The sequence below is a fragment of the Anolis carolinensis genome, chromosome 4 (assembly GCF_035594765.1).
Source record: "Anolis carolinensis isolate JA03-04 chromosome 4, rAnoCar3.1.pri, whole genome shotgun sequence".
NCBI lineage: Eukaryota > Metazoa > Chordata > Lepidosauria > Squamata > Dactyloidae > Anolis > Anolis carolinensis.
The window spans coordinates 185,196,258-185,219,990 of record NC_085844.1 but is presented as its reverse complement, the minus strand read 5'-3'; the positions used below and the strand labels follow the sequence as shown (position 1 = coordinate 185,219,990).

General features: G+C 40.2%; 1 protein-coding gene across 4 annotated transcripts in view; it reads right to left on the bottom strand.

Moving 5' to 3' along the window:
• The window catches only part of eri3 (ERI1 exoribonuclease family member 3), a 283,942-nt gene that overhangs the window by 165,882 nt on the left and 94,327 nt on the right, over positions 1-23,733 (bottom strand). For all 4 annotated transcript variants that reach the window (XM_008109512.3, XM_062978374.1, XM_016993221.2 and 1 more), the window contains exon 6: positions 21,179-21,251. In XM_008109512.3, coding sequence (XP_008107719.1) covers positions 21,179-21,251 — 73 coding nt within the window. The remainder of the gene's footprint in view (positions 1-21,178; positions 21,252-23,733) is intronic.

Genomic DNA, 23,733 nt, shown 5'->3' with positions numbered 1-23,733 from the left:
GCACAGACACACATATCTATTGCAAACGTAAAAAAGCATGAAGGCCACTTCAAGGAATGGCAGATGAAAAGAAATGAGCATGTATAGGAGGAGAACATCAGAGTAGGAAGGCAATACACAGGGATCACCTGAAAGTCAGGCAGAGGACCAGAATGATCACTTGCTAGGACAAGAACCAATGTACAGTAGAGTCCCACTTATCCAACACTCGCTTATCCAACATTCTGGATTATCCAACGCATTTTTGTAGTCAATGTTTTCAATACATCGTGATATTTTGGTGCTAAATTCGTAAATACAGTAATTACTACATAGCATTACTGCGTATTGAACTACTTTTTCTGTCAAATTTGTTGTATAACATGATGTTTTGGTGCTTAATTTGTAAAATCATAACCTAATTTGATGTTTAATAGACTTTTCCTTAATGCCTCCTTATTATCCAACATGTTCGCTTATCCAACATTCTGCCGGCCTGTTTATGTTGGATAAGTGAGACTCTACTGTATATGTATAGAGAGGCTGACTTTAAAACAAACTTTCCACATGATCAAGCACTCCTCTATGCCCAGAAATGTATTAATTAGCAAGTAACACAATTACTTGATACATGGATTCTATGTACTATTTGACATGCCATAAGTCAGTGGTGCACCTGTTTCTGTGCATATCTTGCAACAAAAAGATACTAACCACCCCATCATCCAACCCACATCTGGCCACTTCGTTGACCAGTCCTCTGCAGAGCCAGAGACATCTCAGTCGGAACAGACAGGACTGGGCTAGATGGACTAACCAAAGGCAATGCATAAAATTTTAGCGAATCTATGAAAAGAATGTACAACATAAATATGAGTAAATCAGAAGCAGAAGTATACTCATAAAGCAATTGCTAGGGCAACATGACAACACTGAGGGTAATGCTGCCTTAGAAGTGGCACTACTTTCACCAGTAAGCTAATAGCAAAAGCTACCCTGGGAGACGGAGGAACCTGAAAGGACCAGGATGTCAGCAGACCAGACCCTGGCAAAGCATTTGATAGATGGCCTTGTTCATTGCTAGCTATTTTACATGGAGCATGGCTGATCAAAACTATCCCCACTGTGTACTATAAAGCAATAAAAATAAAAAAAAACCACAGGAAGAATTCCTTAGGCGGGTAATGGGCACTTTATTCCTTTTTATGGCACTAAACATAGGCAGCTGGCATAATTACACTACAATAAAGGCATAATGTGCACCTAGCAGAACGAATGCAAGGCTTCTGATAATTAGGCAGAGCAAACAGTCTGAGATTCATTCACATGGTTTTACTTGGTCTCCAGGGTCTGTTTGAGCCCCAGTTCCCAAAGCAGACCAAGCCTGTCCTCTTCCTCTTATGACATCTTACCCAACTCAAGTCTTTCTTGGCTGGTTTACAGTTATTGCTCATTTCCCCCATTTCACAATATAAGCAGTCATCAGCCCCTGCCCCCTCCCACTCAGCAAAGTGGATGATCGAGTTAGAATCAAAGGATCATAGAAACATAGAGTTGAAAGAAACCATATGGGAAATCTAGTCCAACCCCTTGCCATGCAAGAAAAGCACAAAGTACTGATAGAAGTACAAATTATGCAGAGCCTATAAAATATAGGTGAAGCATTCCTTGCTGGAATTCTAAAACCCAGCTTCATCCACATGGGGGGTTGAGATAGTGATATCTTTGCTTTCTGATGGTTCAGTGTACACTAACTTTTGTTTCATGAACAACATTATTAAATGGGTTTAAATGATAGAGGAAAGCAGATTCCACCTGAACATTAGGAAGAACTTCCTGACCCTAAGAGCTGTTCAACAGTAGAACTCACTGCCTCAGAGTGTGGTGGAGGCTACTTCATTGGAGGCTTTTAAAAAGAGACTGGATGAACATCTGTCAAGGGTACTTTGATTGTGCTTTGATGGCAAGGGTTGAATTGGATGGTCTGTGTGGTCTCTTCCTATTCTATGATTTTATTAAATGTACTGCATAAAATTACTTTCATATATGAAACATAAATTACTTTTGTGTTAGACTTGGGTCCCATCTCCAAGATATCTTATTATGTATATGCAAATACAGGGATTCCAAAATCCTCCCTCCAATCTAAAATAGCTTTGGTTCCAAGCATCTTCCAAGAGAACACCAAGAAGCTGTAAGAAAGAAGAGGCTACCTTTTGCTTGCTGCTACGTACCTTAGACCTTGGCTCCTTCACCAGTGGACTCTTCTCTCTGCAGGACTAAGGCCCTGACCTGCCAGTAGTGCATTCCATCAAGCACAGATACCTTGCCTTCTGCCTGGGACTTAAAAGGAGGATTCCAATGGGGATGGGTCCACTGTGTCGCACCTCAGACTAGTTCACCTTGCTGTAGACACCAGGCAGCACACAGTAGATAGTCTTTTGTAATTTTATTGAGCAAAAGCAGAATATATATAATATCAAAACAGGCAGAAATATAGTTCCAAAGGTAGTTGCAAAATAGAGTCAGTAAATCCAATAATCCATAGACAAGAAGCAATAGTTCATTCCCAAAGATACACAAATCCAAAGGTTACAAGGATTCACGAACAAGAGCATATCCAATGTAGAAGTAGCATGAAGACATAGACCATCCACCCAGATGAAGAGAGAATTTGCTTTGACAAAGATTTGCCCTTTCCGAGAGAGCAGCGGGCCTTCAGACTTGCCCTGACCATCAAGGCCAAACTCCTCATTACCATTATCTTGCACCTGAACCTGAGCCTGAGACAGATCAAGCTCATTATTTCCCATGGGAATGTTTCCTTGGTTCTCATCCATGACAGACTGCATCTGAAACTCATCAAGAGGCTGCACTTCTGAACCAGCCTGTGTCTGAATTCCGTAATTCCCCACAGCATCATCCTGAAACTCATAATGAATCCTATCATCTGACATCTGCATCTGTAATCCAAAATCCCCTTCCTCATCTTCACTCTGGAACTGCTGCTGAGTCACAACACACTGTCAGTGAGGTTGCCCTTGAAGGGGGTTCGCCCCTTTGGGGGAGTCACTTTGCCAGTGGTGAAAGGGCCTGTCCTTTGGCCCAACAAAGACAAAGTTCATGACCTGCCTTTAACATCTCCCTGCTTGACTTGTATATAGGTTTGTTTTTAGTAGCCACCTGTTAGCCTGCCCAATACAGTGGAATATGCATAGCTCTAGAAGGCTCCCTTACTTTTGCAATAAAATCAGCAAATCCTCATCTGACTAAATCTTGTATCAAAGACTTGAAGTTAAAAGTTGGCACAACAGTTTTAAAAGAGGTTTGCCATCTTGAGCATTTGTACAAACCAACTGAGAATTAAAGAAAGAAAATCAAGCAGGGCTTTCCAACAGTCTTTAAAATATTAATCCAGAAAACCAGAAACAGCCTTACATGGTTATATTCAGATCTCAAAGTTTAAGGTCCAGCTCACCTAAGCAATATCCTAGTATAAATAATTGCGGGGGTTTCCCAAATGTATGGAGGAAAAAGCTTTTAGGATGAAAATTCACACATCTGTGCTCTAATTGTAACACTGACTTGCAGCAATGAAAATCAGATTCCTAGGGGAACAGGGCCATATTTCTCACTGTATTGCCAAACCTCTGTAACATCATTTACAAACCTCTTTGCTTCCATAGTTGCTAAACATTTCATGGATTTGTATTAACATATTTCTAAAACATCAAAGAGATGTTAACTGAAACCCTGACCTTGAGACATCCATCAGTGACATATACTGCATTTGTACGTTTGTTTGAGCACAGATAAAATGTTACGGTTCTTTAGTGAAAGTAACTACTGCAATGTCTTCAGCATCTGGAAAAATGACTTTCTTGTAAAGCAAAGAAAGATATGTGCCAGAGGTTAGGAGACTGCATTAGTCCCTCAGAGGACCTTGGAAGGATATGCTCCCTGCTCTATCACCACCACCCTTTAAACTTTTTTTTTCTGATTTATTATATTTGGTTAGTTAAAACATGGCTGAGAGAAGGGGTCAAAGGTAAAGTAAAATTCCCACTATACCTCCTAAGAGGAACAAAGTGCCGGGGACTTCAGAAATAGTCTTGGGTCACATGTACCCTATGATTTTCAATTTCTAACTCCAGATAATGGAAGATATCAAGAGGACCAGAAACATGGCAAACTAGAAGAGAAGGAACATCCCCGGTGAACCTGGTTCATTTTTGTCTTTCTGTGTGGCATGTATTTGTGTTCTGCATTGTATTGCTCTTCCTTTGTGCAGGAAGAACAGAGATTACAGCAAACAGAACAAAGAGGAGGAACTGGTCCCACCCAGTCTGCACCATCATTTACCCAGTGGATCTGGATCCTCCTCCCCTTCCTGTGTGCTGTGTGTTTCTATTCCCTGGTGCTTCTCTTATTGGCCCATATGGAACAGAGTTGCAGACACAGAAGTAAAAAAAAAGAGCCAAATCAACAAGGTCAGGGAAGTGGTGCACAGTTCTAGCCTCTCCTCTTCTGGCATGTTCCAAGTCTCTGTTTCGCCCACAGAAAGGAAGGAAGGTACTGAGCAGAACAGACACACGGCATTCACTTCTTTTGGACAGCTCCACTTCCCACCTCCTGAAGATGGGGCTGCCACGTTCACATTCCATCCCAACACTGGGAGGTGAAGGTATTTCAAACCCACAAATAATCAAAACTGCGAGTGTGAAACTAGCAAAAGTGGAACATATAACTCTACTGTATTTTTAAAACATCTTTATATACTGAAAAATGTTTTTATTTCACAAATTTATTTTTAAATGCTTTATAACACAGATATGAAAAAATATTGTTCTTGTATTCCTTCAGCAAAACAAAAATAACAGGGAAATGAAAATGACTTTTGCACCATTTTTCTACAGAACACATATGTGCATTATTCTATGTCTATTGCAAATTCCTGTCACAATGAACACTGTAGATAAACAGTTTCTGTATAACACAACAAAAGAAACTAAATTTAAAGACTACCTCTTTTTGCTCAGCTTGACAGCACGACCAATTCCATCTATAGTGAGATTAAATTCAAAAACTGTCTTTTTCTGTATTTATTCTCTTGAATCAGCAACCTCTGGTATTCCTAATCATAGTGTTTAAGAGACTGGTCATGGTGCGGACTGACAGGCACTGGACAGCAGATTCCAGAAAGTGGTTCTGAATTGCTATGAACCAGCTAGCTTGGCAATTATACAGAGCTCCATTTTGTTCCCCATATTATTTAACACCAACAAGAAGCAACTGAGCAAGGTCCTTCGGAGATTTGGCATGAAATATCATGAACATGCATATCTTAATCACCATGCAGAACACAGATCAGCAAATTAATAACTGGACCAGCCAATTGTCTAGAGATCACTTAGGCGATCCCTTGTTGTCCAAGGATGATTGCCTTCCAGGTATAGTATTCTGGCAGTGAGTATGTAGGTGACTGTGGAGCCCTATTCTTGACCCACATGTTCTTCCACAGTGAAGACATCGGTTTCTAGATGGAAGGCGGTCCAGGTCAGGGTTGACTTGACGCGCCTTCCTCTTGGCACATTTTTCCCTTTCGCTTTCCATTCGTGCCTCTTCAAATTCCACAGCACTGCTGGTCACAGATGACCTCCAGCTAGAGCGCTCAAGGGCCAGGGCTTCCCAGTTCCCGGTGTCTATGCTGCAGTTTTTAAAGTTTTTATGTTTTTAAGGTTTATCTTTATAGAGATAATCAATAAATGACACAACATATATGCAGTATGTCAAATTAATGAGTGATGTCAGCTTAACTGCCAAAAGGCAGATTCGAGGCCAGGTGCATTTCGCCACTTCCGAAAGGCCACATCAAGACACAAACTGAGTTTGAAGGCTTCAAGAACAGAGATTTATTACTTTCAGGCCCAAAAAGATGTCAGATACAGAGTCTGCACTCTCGAAGAGATAAGCACTGGACCCGTATGAGTGCAGATATAGCTCCCCGCTCTAGAAGATTGTTAGTTTTATTAATAAACATGTGTGTGTAGACCACAAGAATTATGAAATTGACCGTGTGAGTTTTATAAGTGATTATTGGGGATGATGGGTGCTATAGCTTTGAAACTGCAGACAAGCCTTTTCTATTAAAGAGCTTTTTGTTTACACATAAGGAGAGGCTTCAGTCTGGAATTAGTGAGTACGCATTTCCTATTCAGATCCCCAGAGGTGAACTGTTTGTGAAAGGTGAGTTAATCTCTTTTGAAAGTAGTCTGCCAGCCCTTCCAAGTAGGGTTACTGTAAATGAGGCAGAAGACGGGGAGGAGGAATGCTACTTTTTCAGAATTGTGTAACTCTATAAAATGTAAAATTACATAAAATAAATTTCATATTTGACTTTGGAATTCACGTCAAGGCCATCTTTTGGGAAGGGAATCCGATTTTTATCAAAAACAAATCATGCCAGACTAATCTAATCTCTTTTTTTGATAAGAGTTACGAGTTAGGTCGATACAGGGAACGCTGTGGATGTAGCGTACCTGAATTTCAGTAAGGCCTTCGACAAAGTCCCCCACGACCTTCTGGCAAGCAAACTAGTAAAATGTGGGCTAGACAAAACTACGGTCAGGTGGATCTGTAATTAGCTAAGCGAACGAACCCAAAGGGTCTCACCAATGTATCGTCTTCATCTTGGAAAGAAGTGACAAGTGGAGTGCTGCAGGGTTCCGTCCTAGGCTCAGTTCTAGTCAACATCTTTATTAACGACTTAGACAAAGGGTTAGAAGGCACGATCATCATGTTTGCAGATGACACCAAACTGGGAGGGATAGCCAACACTCCAGAAGACAGGAGCAGAATTCAAAATGATCTTGACAAATTTGAGAGATGGGCCGAAGCTAATAAAATGAAGTTCAACAGGGACAAATGCAAGATACTTCACTTTGGCAGAAAACATGGAATGCAAAGATACAGAATGGGGGATGCCTGGCTCGACAGCAGTACGTGTGAAAAAGATCTTGGAGTCCTTGTGGATAACAAGTTAAACATGAGCCAACAATGTGTTGCGGCGGCAAAAATAGCCAACGGGATTCTGGCCTGCATAAATAGGGATATAGCATCTAGATCCAGGGAAGTCACGCTACCCCTCTATTCTGCCTTGGTCAGACCACACCTGGAATACTGTGTCCAATTCTGGGCACTGAAATTGAAGGGAGATGTTGACAAGCTGGAAAGCGTCCAGAGGAGGGCAACTAAAATGATCAAGGGTCTGGAGAACAAGCCCTATGAGGAGCAGCTTAAAGAACTGGGCATATTTAGCCTGCAGAAGAGAAGGCTGAGAGGAGACATGATAGCCATGTACAAATACGTGAAGGGAAGTCATAGGGAGGAGGGAGCAAGCTTGTTTTCTGCTGCCCTGGAGACTAGGACCCGGAACAATGGCTTCAAACTACAGAAAAGGAGATTCCACCTGAACATCAGGAAGAACTTCCTCAGTGTGAGATCTGTTTGGCAGTGGAACTCTCTCCCCCGGTCTGTGGTGGAGGCTCCTTCTTTGGAGGCTGGATGGCCATCTGTCGGGGGTGCTTTGAATGCGATTTCCTGCTTCTTGGCAGGGGGTTGGACTGGATGGCCCATGAGGTCTCTTCCAACTCTACTATTCTATGATTCTATGATTCCATGATATCCAATTATAACATACTTCTACAGGAACAAGGCTGAACTGAATAGGCAAGCACAGAGATTAGTGCAATGCAGATTAGGTCAAAGATATTTATTTAGTTTGTACAAGAAATTAGATAACATGAAGGGCTCTTCTACTAATCAGTGCTTTTATTTTTAGTTGCAACAAGTTTTCTATTATGCTCTGATAACTTTTCTGTATCTAGTCAGTTTGAGGGAAGCAGATGATATTCTAACAGAACAGGTACCAAAGTGACCCCAGTAGCACAGAGGAGAATTTGGCAAGCCTGCAAGTACGGCTAAATTCTTGCTATCTGATGGAAGCTACGCTAAGCACAGCCACTGGTCTTACACCTGCAAGGGCATGAAAATGCAACTGCTTGTGTGGATAGGCAGTGTGCAAGACTGTTCTACCTCCTCTATTTTGCCCTGAGCTGCCAATACTTTAATCTTCAAGAATGTAATTTAACCATCAGCTCTTCTTCCCTCTCCCAAAGGAAAGAAGTGCTGCAAACAGCAGATGGATTCTTTGCATAGCTAGAATTCTTCATGTTCGTCAATAGTGAACGGGAGAGGGGAACAAGAAAGAGGTTTGTGAATGATTTGTCTTCCAACTTCTTGCCTCTGCTTCATTCGTTCACTTTATTTATATCCTGCTTTTTCTTCAAAACCAAGACTTTCAACAATAGAGTGATTACCTTCAGAACACAGCTTCGTTGTTGAGAAGATGCTGTACGGTTTAGCTATAGGTAAGAGATTGAAAACTCTAAAACATCATGCTCTAAAGATTAAAAGAAAATCTAATGAGTAAAAGGCAGAAACACAGCAATATGCCTTTTCCCTTCAGTTTACTGGATTGCCTGCTACCGTTTCCCCATACATGTGGTAACTGACTCTCGATCATCACCTGGCCTAGAATTCAGCCCACGTTGCAAGATTATTGTAAGACATGCCCTGCTTTTAATCCCTTATTCTCCAGTCTTGCTCTAGTATTGACTGTGGGGGAGGAAGGGTCAGGTGTGAGGTCAAGCTTGTCTCTTTCAACTCTGGTATGCGACAAGCATTCTAGCCTCTCGGTTGATATCAAGATACTCTGAAACCCAGCATAACAAGAGCAAGAAAAACAGGGACTTGTGGAAGGGAGTATGGCGTCTGGGAGATGAGAGTGAAACAAAGGTTGTTGGAATCTATCCAAACGTGATTCAACTTCGGGCTAGCATTTCCTGCGAGTCATCAATCTGGTCTGCCCAAGAAAGGTAACATCAATCCAGGACATTATTGGCTCTTAAAACATAACAATTTTCAGTACTTAATATTCACAGGAAAGTTCTACCTCCATAGTTGTGTTTACAGACAACAGTGGCCTCAAAATGTTGAATACAGCACCATGCAAAATCACAGAGTGATAAAGAGCTGAAAATCTATTCACAGCCTTGCGAATGTGAGAAACCTGTTGTTCAGAGGTCTAAAACCATGTACTAAAATATATAACCAGGACACATACTCTTTTTTTATAGTGTAGCTAATTATCTCGCTGAAATTTGGGCTTTACATTCATGAATACAAAGTATCTGACTAGAATAGCAAGAAAAAAGAAAAATGTCATTCAGAGAGTGAGCAGGAACTCGTATATTTGAAAGAAGGTGGAACAGCACATAAGATGAAATCCATCTTCTGACAGTTTCAATTCCAAGCTTTATTTTGAAATACTTTAAGTTACAATATGGAAGACCAAAATATAAAGGTAAAGATTTTCCCCTGACATTAAGTCTAGTCGTGTCCGACTCTGGGGGTTGGTGCTTATCTCCATTCCTAAGCCAAAGAGCCGGCAGCGTCCATAGACGCCTCCAAGGTCATGTAGCCAGGATGACTGCACGGAGCACCGTTACCTTCCAGCCAGAGTGGTACCTATTAATCTACTTACATTTCCTACAAAATATAGGAGCTCCAAAAGGAAATTGCAGGCACCAATTTTTGATCACTAAGGCACATCACACTCTACACCAGGGGTCCCCAAACTAAGGCCCGGGGGCCGGATGCGGCCCTCCAAGGTCATTGACTTGGCCCCCACCCTCAGTTTTAGACTTAGGCTCACCCAAAGTCCAAAATGACTTGAAGACACAACAACAACAATCGTACTTAGCTTGACTATCTCATTGGCCAGAAGCAGGCCCACACTTCCCATTGATAGGTTTACATAGTATGTTGGTTAAAATTATTTTTATTTTCAAATATTGTATTGTTCTTTAATTTACTAATACTGTGTAATCCTAATAATATAATATATTGTGTATACATATAATATTGATAATAATCTTATAATGTAATACAATATATTATTTATTTATTTATTTATTTATTACAGTATTTCTACCCCTCCCTTCTCACCCAATAGGGGACTCAGGGTGGCTAATAATAATAATAATACAATATAATAATATTGTGTAATATAATAATATTAATTGCATAGGTAAAGGTAAAGGTTTCCCCTGACGTTAAGTCCAGTCGTTTCCGTCTCTGGGGGTTGGTGCTCATCTCCATTTCTAGCCAAAGAGCCGGTGTTGTCCGTAGACACCTCCAAGGTCATGTGGCTGGCATGACTGCATGGAACGCCGTTACCTTCCCGCTGGAGCGGTACCTATTGATCTACTCACATTTCAAATTGCTAGGTTGGCAGAAGCTGGAGCTTAACAGCAGGCGCTCACTCCGCTTCGCGGATTTGAACCTGGGACCTTTCAGTATGCAAATTCAGCAGCTCAGCACTTTAACACACTGAGCCACCGGAGGCTCAGTGTGTTAATTGCATATTATATATTAAATGTAATATTACTAATAATATTACAGTACAGTGGTATAGTACAATATAGTAATATATAATGCTAATATTGTGCTATGCTAATAATATAATATATTGTATGTACATACAACTTGTAAGTCACTCTTAGTCCCCTTCGGGGTGAGAGAGGGTGGGGTATAAATGTAGTAAATAAATAAATAAATGTTGTTGTTGTTGTTGGAGGGGTTGCACTACAAATAAGACATGTGCAGTGTGCATTGGAATCTCTTTGTATTTTTTTTTTTTCAAATGATAATTCGGCCCCTCAACAGTCTGAGTGGCCATGAACCGGCCCTCCACTTAAAAAGTTTGGGGACTCCTGCTCTACACCATTCTCCCAAAATGAAAAAAGCTAAAATTCCATTTTCTATTTTGTAAAAGTCCTTTTTGGGTTGGTAGCAAAATTACTAACAATGTAATAAAATTTCCCATGGATATATAGATAGCTTGAACCTTATGTGCCATGTGTATTTTAGAATTCTGGCTGAGACTTTGCAATTACAACCAAATCCACCACAGGAATAAGGAGGCATTTCTGTGCTCTTACTTCTCTTATCTTAATATATATGGCAAAAGTTACAACCACCACCTCACAAATTTGAAAAAGAAATGCTTCTTGACTCCAAATAGATGGTAAATGACTCCAAGGAGCCTGTTATGTCACCAAAACAACGGGGAAAAGGAGTTATTCAGTAACCAGAAGTGTCTTCCATTTCCTTAAGGTCACTTCTGCATAATGCCAGTTATGACACACCAAGAATCCGAGCAGCTAAAAATGGCTTTCCGTCCCTACAGTGTTCCCATCCCTGACTAGTACCACATGGAGAGGCTAACTTCTTATTTGAAAACATTCTAGGCTATTACATCTAAACAAAACCTTTAAAAATGGGTGAGGGTGTTTCAAAAAGTATATATAATTAGCTTTTATTTGAAAAAGTCAGTCTTTCCTTTTCTAATGAACGCTCCCATTAGAATATGCATAAGGATGTGGGTAAATGACAATTCCCGCAATTGTGAGTTAATCCTCCCCAAACCCCGCCTATATTTAAATCCATTGGGTCTGTGTGCCAAGTTAGGTCCAGATCGGTCAGCGGCTGGGTTCAGTGCTCTATGGATGTGGGTGAACTGCAACTCCCAGAATGAAAAGTCAATCACCCCCAAACCATGCAAGTTTTTGACATCGGCCATGTGCGCCAAGTTTGATCCAGATCCGTCATCAGCTGGGTTCAATGCTCTCTGGATGTGGGTGAACTACAACTCCCAGGTCAGTCACCCCCAAACCCCCACCAGTATTCAAAGTTGGCTATGTTATATCTGTGTACCAAGACTGGTCCAAATCCATCTTCAACTGGCTTCAGTGCTCTCTGAATGAAGGTGAACTACAATTCCCACAATGCAAGATCAATCATCCCTAAACCCCACCAGAATCCAAAGTTGCCCACGTTGGGTTTGTGTGTGAAGTTTGGTCCAGATCCATTGTCAGCTGGGCACAGCACTTTCTGGATGAGGGTGAACTACAACTTCCAGAATCTAAGGTCAATTGCCCCCAAACCCCACCAGTATTTGAAGTTGGCCATGTTGCACCTGTGTGCCAAGTTTGGTCCAGACCTGTCAATGACTGGGTTCAGTGCTCTCTAGATGCAAAAGAACTACAACTCCCAGAATCTAAGGTCAGTCCCCCCCCTCAAACCCCACCAGTATTTTCTGTTGGTCATGGGGGTTCTGTGAGCCAAGTGTGGTCCAATTCCATCGTTTGTAGGGTTCAGAATGTTCTTTGATATTTGGGAATTATATACATCTCAGCAACTATAATTGTCCCTCCCCCCCGAAATCCACCAATATTCAAATTTGGGCATATCAGGTATGCGTGCCAAGTTTGGTTCAGTGCTTTGGATGTAAGTGAACTACAAATCTCCCAAATCAAGGTCAATTCTACCAAACTCCTCCAGTATTTTCTGTTGGTCAAAATCCATCATCGGTGGGGGTCACAATGGTCTCTGGAAGTGGGAGCCAATAGGAAATCAGGTGCTAACATGCATAGACTGCCACCCACATAGATACATATGTTCACTTTTATTATATACACCAGCTTGGGTCATTGGGGGGGAGGGGGTCTCTGTGCCAAGATTGATCCAGGTCTATCATTCATGGGGGTTGCAGTGCTCTGTGAATGTCGGAGCTGCAACAGGTCAAAGTACAGAAAATCCCATCATTCGTGGTCCATCCTCTCCCAATCCTTCCAATATGTTATGTTGATCATCTGTGTGCCAGGTTCGGTCCAGGTGCATCATTCGTGGATATTGCAGTGCTCTGTGGAAATCGGAGGCCTGGCCAGAAAAATACATTGCTGCCCCCCTGCCCCCGCCCCCCACACAAACAATGACTTTTATTATATAGATATATAGATAGATATCCCTTAATTTTGGGATGATGTAGAAGCACTCTCCGATGAACACAGCAGGCAGAAGTCAGCATTTATCAATTATCCTAAACAGCAACCCATCAACCATTACAGACAAGTCCAGATGGTAACTAAACACAGAGCAGAAACATTCAGGCATAGCAGGAAAGAATGCAGTCTGAGGGGGGAGGGGGAACCACTGTGGAAAACTCCCTTAGAAAAATTGCATGGGGCTAGCTGGCTGAAACCAGACAAAATATCCAGAGTTTAAGTTTTTTTAAGATACACCAATTATTAGAATCACTTATCAGCACAGTCACTGTTCATGTCAACTGAAGGATTCTGGGAGTCAGAGTCCAAAAACAAATTTCCCAAAATTAAAATAAACTGGATTTGGATGGGGCAAGATTTGGATGAAATCTACACTTTCTTTGCTACACTGCACACCATTTTATTAATGTGGCCAACATTGTAAGGATTTTTCTTTCCCTCGTCTCAATAAATATTCCTAAGTAAGTCACAGATTGGTATGGTTGTAGTGATAAAATCTTCAGGGATGGACTATGTTGTCCATGAAGCATGACATCCAGGAAACCTGATCTACAAATCAGAAGGTTCCAGGTTTTAATAAATATCCCCTCAGTCAGCAATGCTCTTAAATTGCCTTAGACTGACAGAACATACACCCCATCAACATACAAGCATAACAATACTGGCTTAGTCTCCTGAAACATTTGCTATTATAGTTACTTAAAATGTTGCCGTGGTTCTAAAAAATATCTAAGGTGAACAGCAGCTACCCACCCCCTATCAGGCAACAAGGATTCTGGCTAATTCTACATTCTCTTGCAGTTTCTAGGACATCTTATCAGCAAACATCCTTTGAAGTATTTCATAATATCCCCACAGGAAATAACACCTGACATAATTCTGAAGACTGTCACCAGTGTCTTGTTCAGCTGCTATATCACTGAGCTCCTCATCTATGTTCGCCCCAAAAGCTCCATTCATCACCGCTAGAGCCTTCATGCTAGCTTTCAAAAAGCAGTTATTATCAAGATCAGTCCACAACTATTTTCTTAATATGTCCAATACCTACATAATCATTATTTAATTTGATCCAAGAGCTCAAAGGGCTGACAATTGATCTGAACAGTTTAAACAGGCTAGAGGTTTATATAAACTAACAACATAAGCTGACTGCCCCATATAGAGTTATATACAGGGATTTTTGACAATCTAAGAGGAGAGTAGCACAAATCAAATTTCAATTTAAAAAACAAACCATTGGACAATAACTTTTCAAAAGACTGTAAAATGCTTATAAAACTTGTTTGGAGGATTTGGTGACTCTCTCAAATACTGTATCTTCATTTATTAAGTAACCAGGACTCTAATATGGAGGAAACACAAAATCATAGCACTATCCTTGATTCTTCATTCGTGTTGTTTATTTTAAGAAAGTGGAGCAACGAGTCACCAATGGTTAAACAGCAATTTTAGGCAAATGGAGAAATGCACCAAGTTTTGAGTTCAAACCTCGCATTCCCAACCACAAAGACAACTATTATTTGTAAATATGTATTTTAAAAATTTACACATTTTCGGAAGCCCGGTAATCAAATAGACCCTTCACAGTGTGTCCTGCAACAGGACAGAGAGGATTCCATTTCTTTAAGGCTTTTCCTGGATGCCCTTTCTATATCCAATGACTACCCGCAAGCTCTCTCTCTCTTTGATTTAAGAGTTCCTCTCATAGCCCTGACAGTAAGGTATTTCTGTCCCACAGATTATAACTCACTCTGGGCTATTATTCAACTCCCAAGCCCTGGCCCTGCTGCATTTAGTCCAAACATAATATCCTTCATGCATATATTATCTGTCTCCCTATTATCTGGAATCATTTCGGAATTAAATTTCAGTCCTGCAATATTGGCTCGAAGAGCGGCTCGCTTTATGGGCTAGTCAAAGGTTAGAATACCAATCAAAATAACACTGCCGATGCAGCGAGACATTTTAATATTCCAAAACCCGGTAATTGTAAAAGGACATAATATTTTTTCCCTGATTACCCCAAAGGCAACACATGTTAACAAGGGGAGGGAGAGAGTGAAAAGATTTCTAGAGTTCAAGACAGCTGTGTGACAGATTTAAAGGCAAAGTGGTAGAAAGCTGGTCCTAAACAGGCTTCCAGGAGGGGGATAGGAAGCACATCTGCCCCTCTGGACCAGATCAATGCATCCACTCTAGCTCTTTGTGATTGGCCAGTAATGAATATCCTTTGAGCCATAACATGATCACCCGTCTCAACTTCTCAGGTGCTTTGGATAGCTGCTGGGTTGAAGGAGTAGCCATTTTGTAAGAAAAAAAATTCAAAATGACACAGATAATTAAATTGCGAAATTCAATCCTAAAATAATCAAAGTCAAGTCAGACTGGAAGATGGTGAGATCAGGCATATGACAACAATGGGAAGTATCAAGTGACAGCTTCGAGCAACTAACTTATGGTTTTGGTTCCACAGTCTTCTAGTATAGGAGCAGCCTCTAGGTTACACAGTGTTTTAGCTTACCATGCACACGGCAGTTAATTAATGGTGTGGAACATTTTTTGTCTGGCAGTAAATGTATGCAAATCTAATGTCTTTACCTGCTCCCCAAATAGCTACTGAGCAACAACAATAAGGAGGGGGTGTGGGTGTAAAACTGGTGAAGCAACTATAAGAGACAGCTGAAGGACTTAATGCTGTACAGAAGAAGGCAATGGCAAACCATTTCAGATGGCTTTTACCTTGAGAATCCTATGATAAAACAATCCATAGCAGGACAAGAGGGAATCTACATTAAAAGTGTATTGATTCAATCAAGGAAATCTTGGCTCTGGCTTGTAATATATAAGCAAATCAAGGTTTCTAAAGGTCTCTCATTTATTGGGTCAAGTTGAAGTTGACTTGATGGCAAATAACAAAAGCCTTGACCAGGCCAACAATCCCTATAGCACTATGCCCCATTGCTCCTAATAACCAAACTAAAAATCCTCGTGAAAATATACTAAAGTAGTCAATTCCTAGACATCCACTTCCAATCACCAGTTTTAAAGTTTAGAAACACCCTAACCATTAGGATAGATGCCTTGAGCTTCCTAATAAAAAAACTATTGATATTCTTATCTTCCATTAATTTGTCTAGGAGTTTTTATTATTATTGCCTAGCAGCACTGATAGCAGAGTTCCACAAATAAACTGTGGGTTGTGTAAAAATAGTTTATGTGCTTGTTTTAAACCAACTGCTTGTTAATTTCATTGGAGGTTCACTAGTTGCAGTAACTATTTGAAAGGGTAAAAGTCTGTTTCCAGGTTACTTTTTCTACTCCACTCATGATTTTATATACTTCTGCTAAGAAAAGTAATGGAGAAAAGTGTGAGCATTACTGGAGAGTTCCAATTTTTGGACCTTCCTCTTGTGGAAAACCTCTGCACATTACTTGAATGAGTGAATCACACAATTGTGAAGAACATATGGGAATAATAAGTGGCAGCACAGTGTAGTGGTTTGAGCATTAGACTATGACTCTGGAGGCCGAGATTCAAATCCCCACTCAACTATGGAAACTTGGGCAAGTCACACTTGGGCAAGCCCCAGAGAAAAGCAAAGGAAACCTGTTTCTAAACAAATCTTACCAAGAAAACCTTGTGATAAGGTCACCATAAGCACTCAACAACATTATGCGTACAATTCATTAATAACATTAGCTGCAGGGATGGGACTCATCTGGCTCTTCAGATGTTGTTGGATTGGAAATCCTAGCAGCCATATCCAATGGGAAAGAATATCGGGAGTTCTTCCTCTTTCCATGAGTAAAGACAAGAGAAGAATATGCAGCCCTTTTCTTTGTTTGCATGAAACATTATTTTATGTCTTGCTAAGTCTTAATCTAAGCTGCTTTATTATACAGCCTAAGAAGCTGCATCTTACTGTGTGGCAACTACTGCTACCAATCGTTTATATAGCACCATCAATGCTGACGGCACTTTCCAGAACGGATTGAGAGAGATGCATGCATGTTCCAAAGAGTGTAATGCACAAATTTCATATTATGGAATCATTTAGTTGGAAGACACCACATGCACCATCTAGTCCAACCCCATCATGCAGGAAAAGTACAATTAAAGTACCCCTGACAGATGGCCATCTAGCCTCTGTTTAAAAGCTTCCAAGGAAGGAGCTTCCACCACAATCTGAGGCAGAAGCCTAGTTCAGCAGGATAAGAGACTTAACTGACAGACATAGGGATAAAGGCACTTTGGTGTATTCTCATCTATAACTATGACTCAATAATAATAATAATAATAATAATAATAATAATAATAATAATAATAATAATAATAATAATGCCAACTTTATTTTTATATCCCACCACCAAGGGACTCGGGGCGGCTTACATGGGGACCAAGACCAGCATAAAGAAAATTTACAAGCTAATATGTGATTAAAAACATAATAACATATAATATAATGTAAACAATCTACAACAATTGAAATCAGCAGAATATAAAAACATCATAAAATGTATCAAACCAACTCAACAACCAATAACCAAGAATATACTGGGCATGATCAGATTAGAGAGGGCAAAGACTTGTGCAAAACGCAGACTATAGGTCCGGGGCTTGGGGTAAAGTGCTGAATAAACCTTATCAGTAAATTAGGACTGAACCATCACTCAAATGCACACTGGAACATCAAGGTTTTTAAATCCCTGCAGAAGGCGGACAGAGTGGGGGCTAATCTAATCTCATCTCCTTGAAAGTATAGAGAGGACTATCATAAACAGTTTTGTGGATGTAGATCATTAGTTTTGGAACAAAGGTTGAAGAGCATCATACATTTCTCTCTTGAGGCACATATCTTGTAATGTCTCCTCCATCCTGATCTGCAAGCATTGGTTTTTCCAGGCTTGGACATCAATAACCAAGAGAAGCTCCAGCTTTCTTAACATCCATTAATACTAACCCACAGCACCTCTGTTGATCATATGTACAGCTTTTGACAGCAACAGAAAAGAAGCCAATCAATAGTACTCAACAACTATCTCAGTAGCTGCTCACTGAAAGGGTTGAAGGAAAGATCTGATGTAGAAGAACGTTCAAATATAATTCATATCTCCAGCAGCTCTTCTCAGTACAGATCTAGTCAAAGCAAAGAGCAGGATAAACTCTTTGCCCCAAGTCTTCACTAAAGTGACAGTTCACAAAAGGATACAAGATCGCTCAGTGACATTAAAAATGTCAGTGAGAGGCCAATGGGGTTTGGCAGAGAGGAAGCATTGGCAGGCAGAGGAAAGTAAAACTTTTGACAACACATCCAGCTTTAAGCAGGGTTTGTTTTCATTGCTGGTGATTTCTGCCCATCCTAAGGCCTTGCATTTTCCAGCTCTTGCATCCATATATCAGGCTGCTGTTAACCTTTACATGGGGGCAGAGAGTGTTTTTTCACCCACCTCTGTACTAGCTCATAAAGCAAAGGCTAAAAATACCTTACCATTCCTACAGCAATGTCTTTTCTTTCTTACACGCACAATAGGTAACTGAAAGTAACATGGATCTGAAAGATAAGTGTAGAAACACTAGCAGTTCCTCTTGCTACAAGAATCACAAGGACATTCAAAGTTACAAGATACAAATGTTTCCTGAAATACAGATGGCCTAGCTTTTTAAGTAAAACCAGATTTCCCCAACAAAATACAGTTGAAACAGGACCTATTTGGGTTTCTTGAATAAACAACCTGCTCATTTTGTTTTCCACTATGTCTTCTTGTTCATAGTAACTATACGTAACTAGGAGTAACTAACTATATATACTATGCATTATCTATGTCTCCCTACAGACTTTGGTGTAGAACACCTAAGCACCCACATACACATCTGATTTAAACAAAGTATTTGTTTGAAATAAAGCCAAACAGATCTAATTACATGGTTATACCACCAAGTATTCCATCTTTTCTGAACAAGGAAAGATCTAGCTCATCAACAACCAAAGAAGCCAGTTTGTTCCCCTAATGCTGGCTTGTTCTTCTGATCTCCCATCAGCTTTGTTAATCTAGCTGCTATCTCAAACACTTTAGCAACAAAGAATGGTGTGGCTTTGCCAGTTCACCATAGAGTTAATGGTTATGATTGATGATATGTTTCTGCAACTAACTAATAATGGCAAGAGATCTTTCTCCTCCTTCAGCATACCCCAACTCAATCTCCCATTTCTCTAACATAATTCAACAAGACATGCCCCACTGAGATTTTCTGCCATTATTTCTTAGTCCTTTCCTCCGAACTCTCCTGAACAAAAAGACACTCTCACCATAAGACTTCCATCTGCATCCCACATTTCTATGGGCTCTAAAAGATGACTCATTAGCAACAGTGTTCTCTGTTGGACACTCAGCCACCCACCACTGGTGTTAAAGGAAATCTCTCTACCTGCTCTGCCTTTAGTCAATTCTCAGAGGGATGCACATATAATAAAATAAATAAAGTGCAATATTAGGAACGCTAATTCCAGTAACTGCCTAACTTCAAGGAATAAGGGTTCTGGAAACTTTTCACATACAAGGTTTCAGAATTTTTAAGCCTAAAACTAAGAACGTGCTCTTTCCTCTTGGTCATCTGGAAAATGCAACTGTTGTGAACACAATCAAATCCTACTCTCCCCATACAAAGTAAGTTTGTTTCTTTCTGCCATAGCCTAGCATGATTTGCCACAATGTATAAGGAAGAAAAGGAGCAGTTTCAAAATGATAACCTTATCTGTATATGAACTCTGATCTCTACTGATCCACTCTCCTGACCATTTCTGAAACACGGATACATCATGATTTCTTATCAAACAGTTGCACTGTAAAACTGTGCCCTGAAAGAGAAGCAAAATGTCCCTGTCTGCATGTCAAAGTTGATTACACAGAATAAAAGCCAGTTTTCAAATTGGCTGAACCTGATAGTCCAAAATTATGCCCAAAAGACAGAACATATTGTCCCAATGGCCAGAGGTACTAAACTGTCAAGGGTTTCTGCCAGCTAATATCAAAAATCACTACACAGAGCAGATTTGACTTTTCTGTATGTCTATCAATCAGCTGGTTATAGCATTGCTACCCATCCACCAGAAGTTTAGTGAACTTCAAATGGCGATCATTAATGGTCACTGAACTGCACAATGCCCCAATATGCTTTCAGGTTACATTTGCAAAAGCCTGGCAATAATCCAAGATATTTGCTCTGACAGCAGAGAATGAAGGAAACCCTTGTCAAGCTTCAGGAGGAACACGCTGTCAACTTCTTACCTTGTTACATTTATGCCCTACTCTGATTTGACAGAACAGATCATGTTAATTTTTGTTCTGCTGCTGCTCATAAAGTCCCTCATCCTCAATTCTCAAAAATGGATACAACAAAATAGAGGGAAATTATAGGCACATTTCAAGCTTCTATGTAACAAGCAAAATAGCTAAATTCAGTGGCATCATTTGACATAAAGCAGAGGGAACTAAAAAGTCATGGCTTTACCACGCATAGTGCAACTTTTCCTGCATCAGTTCCCACTTTCCAACTGCCTTCTTATGAACACCTAGGGTTTGCTGGAGGATTTATACATAAGAAACACTCATGTCTGTCACAGAGGGCTCTCTTGATACAAGTTGCCTAAGCAGTGTGTCCAAGAGGTATGAATCAACAAAAAAAGGAAAGCATCTATGTCTCAATGATTTTAGTAACATAACCATAGGGAGAGGTGTGATATACACACACATACACACAGTGAATACAACAAGCAGTCTTAAGCAGAATGTTTTTTCTGTTTGTTCCGAAAACTTCCAGAGCTGAGGAACAACTGGCTAATATTTACTTGGGGGGAGGGGAGGAAGAGGGTGTAAAAATAGTGGGAAAAGGGAGCAGGCTTGGATATGCTCCAGCTGACCCAGCCTTTCTCAGAGAAATGCTGAGTTATTATGCATAGAGGTGCTGCATTAGAGTGGCCACAATGGGATTCTCCTCAGCTGCAGACCATATTCCATCAAGTACAGTAAGACTCTATTAGAGGAGATACAATAGGAACTTCGCTTCCCCCAGCCTCTGAGAAAATAACTCCTCATTTCAATGCAAAACAGCAATGCTTATTAAATACCTTCTTGAAGGAAGAGAGGAAGAGAGAATGGGAGAATGGGAGAAGGAAGAGGAAATGAAGAGACGCCGGTGAGGGTGGGCGACAAAGATTTACAATTGAAAATACCTTTTTAAGATTAATCCATTGTTTGAAGTAATCAGCAACTGGAAGTCCTAAATATTGGCATTGTCCAGGTAACCTGTAAGAAAGGAAAGAGTAAGTTGGATTTAGATAGAGCAGCCTGATAAACAAAGTCAGCTTTATTAAACAGTTCTTAATCTAAGAAAGGAGAAATAATAAAAATGCTCTGGTTGGCATTTGACAGAAATCAAATAGTGGTGCTCAGCCTAACACAAGATCATGGATGGAGATCTTGTGGCTCTTGTTGGACTCCAGTTTCCACAAGCATTAGCCATTAGGACCAATGATTAGGGATAGTGAGATTTGTAATCCAGGGAAACTGGATAGTAGAATTCTGATCTACAGAACCACAAGTTTTCTATCTCTGCCCTAGACTAGAATATGGGCAACAGACAAGAACTGCTATGACACCAAACAGTTCTAATGGGAGCTTGTTTAATACAGAGGCATTGTTTTAATACATATAACAGACAGTTCCAAAGGAAACTTGTTTAACAGAAGTGAGATACTGCCTCAATTGCATCATCCTATGTCTTTCACTGATATGTAAAGCTCTTTTCTTCCAAAAAGTAATCCAATTCAACCACCCCCCCCCCCCCAATTTTTTCAGGATATAAAAGAAAACCTGGTTTACTCATGAATTTTAACTGGTTAACCAAATCCTCATGCTAAGTCTATGAGACACAAAACATTAAGAGTCCCTCCAGGCACTATCTCAAGCAGATATTGACAGGTTTGTAGCCGGGGGGGGGGGGGGGTGCTAGGGGTTCAACCCCCCCCCCCCAAATTTCAAAACCCCTCCCGAAATTTTTTTCTGGCTACGGCCCTGATCCAAATTAACACGTTTCATGAGAATATAGCATCATTGAGTTTTGGGTTTTTTTAAGACCACCAAATACAATGAAAATGGATAGAAACAATCATTTAGGAAATAGAAACAATGAGGAAATGACAAAACAACAAAAGATATGTACAGTAGAGTCTCACTTATCCAAGCTAAACGGGCCGGCAGAACCTTGGATAAGCGAATATCTTGGATAATAAGGCAGGATTAAGGAAAAGCCTATTAAACATCAAATTAGGTTATGATTTTACAAATTAAACACTAAAACATCATGTTATACAACAAATTTGAGAGAAAAAGTAGTTCAATGCGCAGTAATGTTATGTTGTAATTACTGTATTTATGAATTTGGCACCAAAATATCATGATATATTGAAAACATTGACTACAAAAATGCCTTGGATAATCCAGAACTTTGGATAAGCGAGTCTTGGATAAGTGAGACTCTACTGTATAATGGAAACAATGAACTACAATGCAGATAATAAAAAGAATATGATGAATATGATCAAAAATGCTATCAATAACCAATTAGGCAAAAATATCAGAATTTTCTTCCCCAAGTGCTAAGGACTGGTACCATATTTGTGTCCATTAAGTATAATATTTACTTTTATTTTCAGTGCACTCAGCTTGCAAATTTTCCAAGATTATCACACAGCGATTATTGGCGTAAAGTACAAGCTTCATAGTTTATGTGCACATCCTGAACACCCAGAGATATTCTTAGGAGGCCAAACAACAACCAGAAGGAAGAGACCTCAATACCCTGGGGAAAGGGAACAGAACAGAGGAAGTAGACCTCCAGCTATAAGAACTTGGGTCTAACAGTCAGCAGTTGGATCATATACTCTCAACACCCCCATCTTGCCCTTTACTACTGGAGGGGCAAAGAATAAGCATCGAATCCTTTATTTTGGAATGTAGATTCATTTGTCTCCAATCAATTTGATTGATATGGGGTAGTTAACAGGTCGCATTGCTTATTAATGCTTTGCTAAAGATTTTTAGCGATGTTCTGTACACTGGATTGGGTATGAATGAGGCAAACTTAGGAACGACCAAAAATTAATTAAATAAGTGATTAATAGATCCATTTACACATGGTAATTACTACAATCCAAGCAATTGGATATGCAAATTAGGCATGCACTTTGGACCCAGCACTTTGTTGCAAACTATTTTCTAAGAGCAGAGATTTCAGAAAAAAAGACACAAGATGGGTCTGGTCTGGCCCATTAATAATGCAACTTGAGGAGAAGGGTTTCACTATAACGTTAATTTTCAGAAACAAAAGGCCTAGGTAATAGCAAGAAACTTGGTATCTTCTACTTGGGATTTTCACTTGCTCAGCTCCTATGGATAAGGAGACACTGATATTTAGAGTTTTTCAAAGACACCTCCCCCCTCCCCCCCCCCAAAAAATTGGTCCCTGGGATGATGAGGAAATAGAAAGCAATAAACAGATGAGATATGCACTGATATGACTAATGATGAAGATGATGAAAATACTGACGACGACTCTGAGAGGGAATCCTTTGTTGACAGGTGTTAGCTGGCTCTGGTTGTTTCCTGTCTGAAATATGTCTAGCTGTCCTCAGCCACGTGTTGGTGTGGCGTAGTCTGTTGTTATGGAAACTAATGTAATGGGAAGCAGCCTGTGTTTGAAGCTGCAAGGATGTTCAGTGCTATTCAA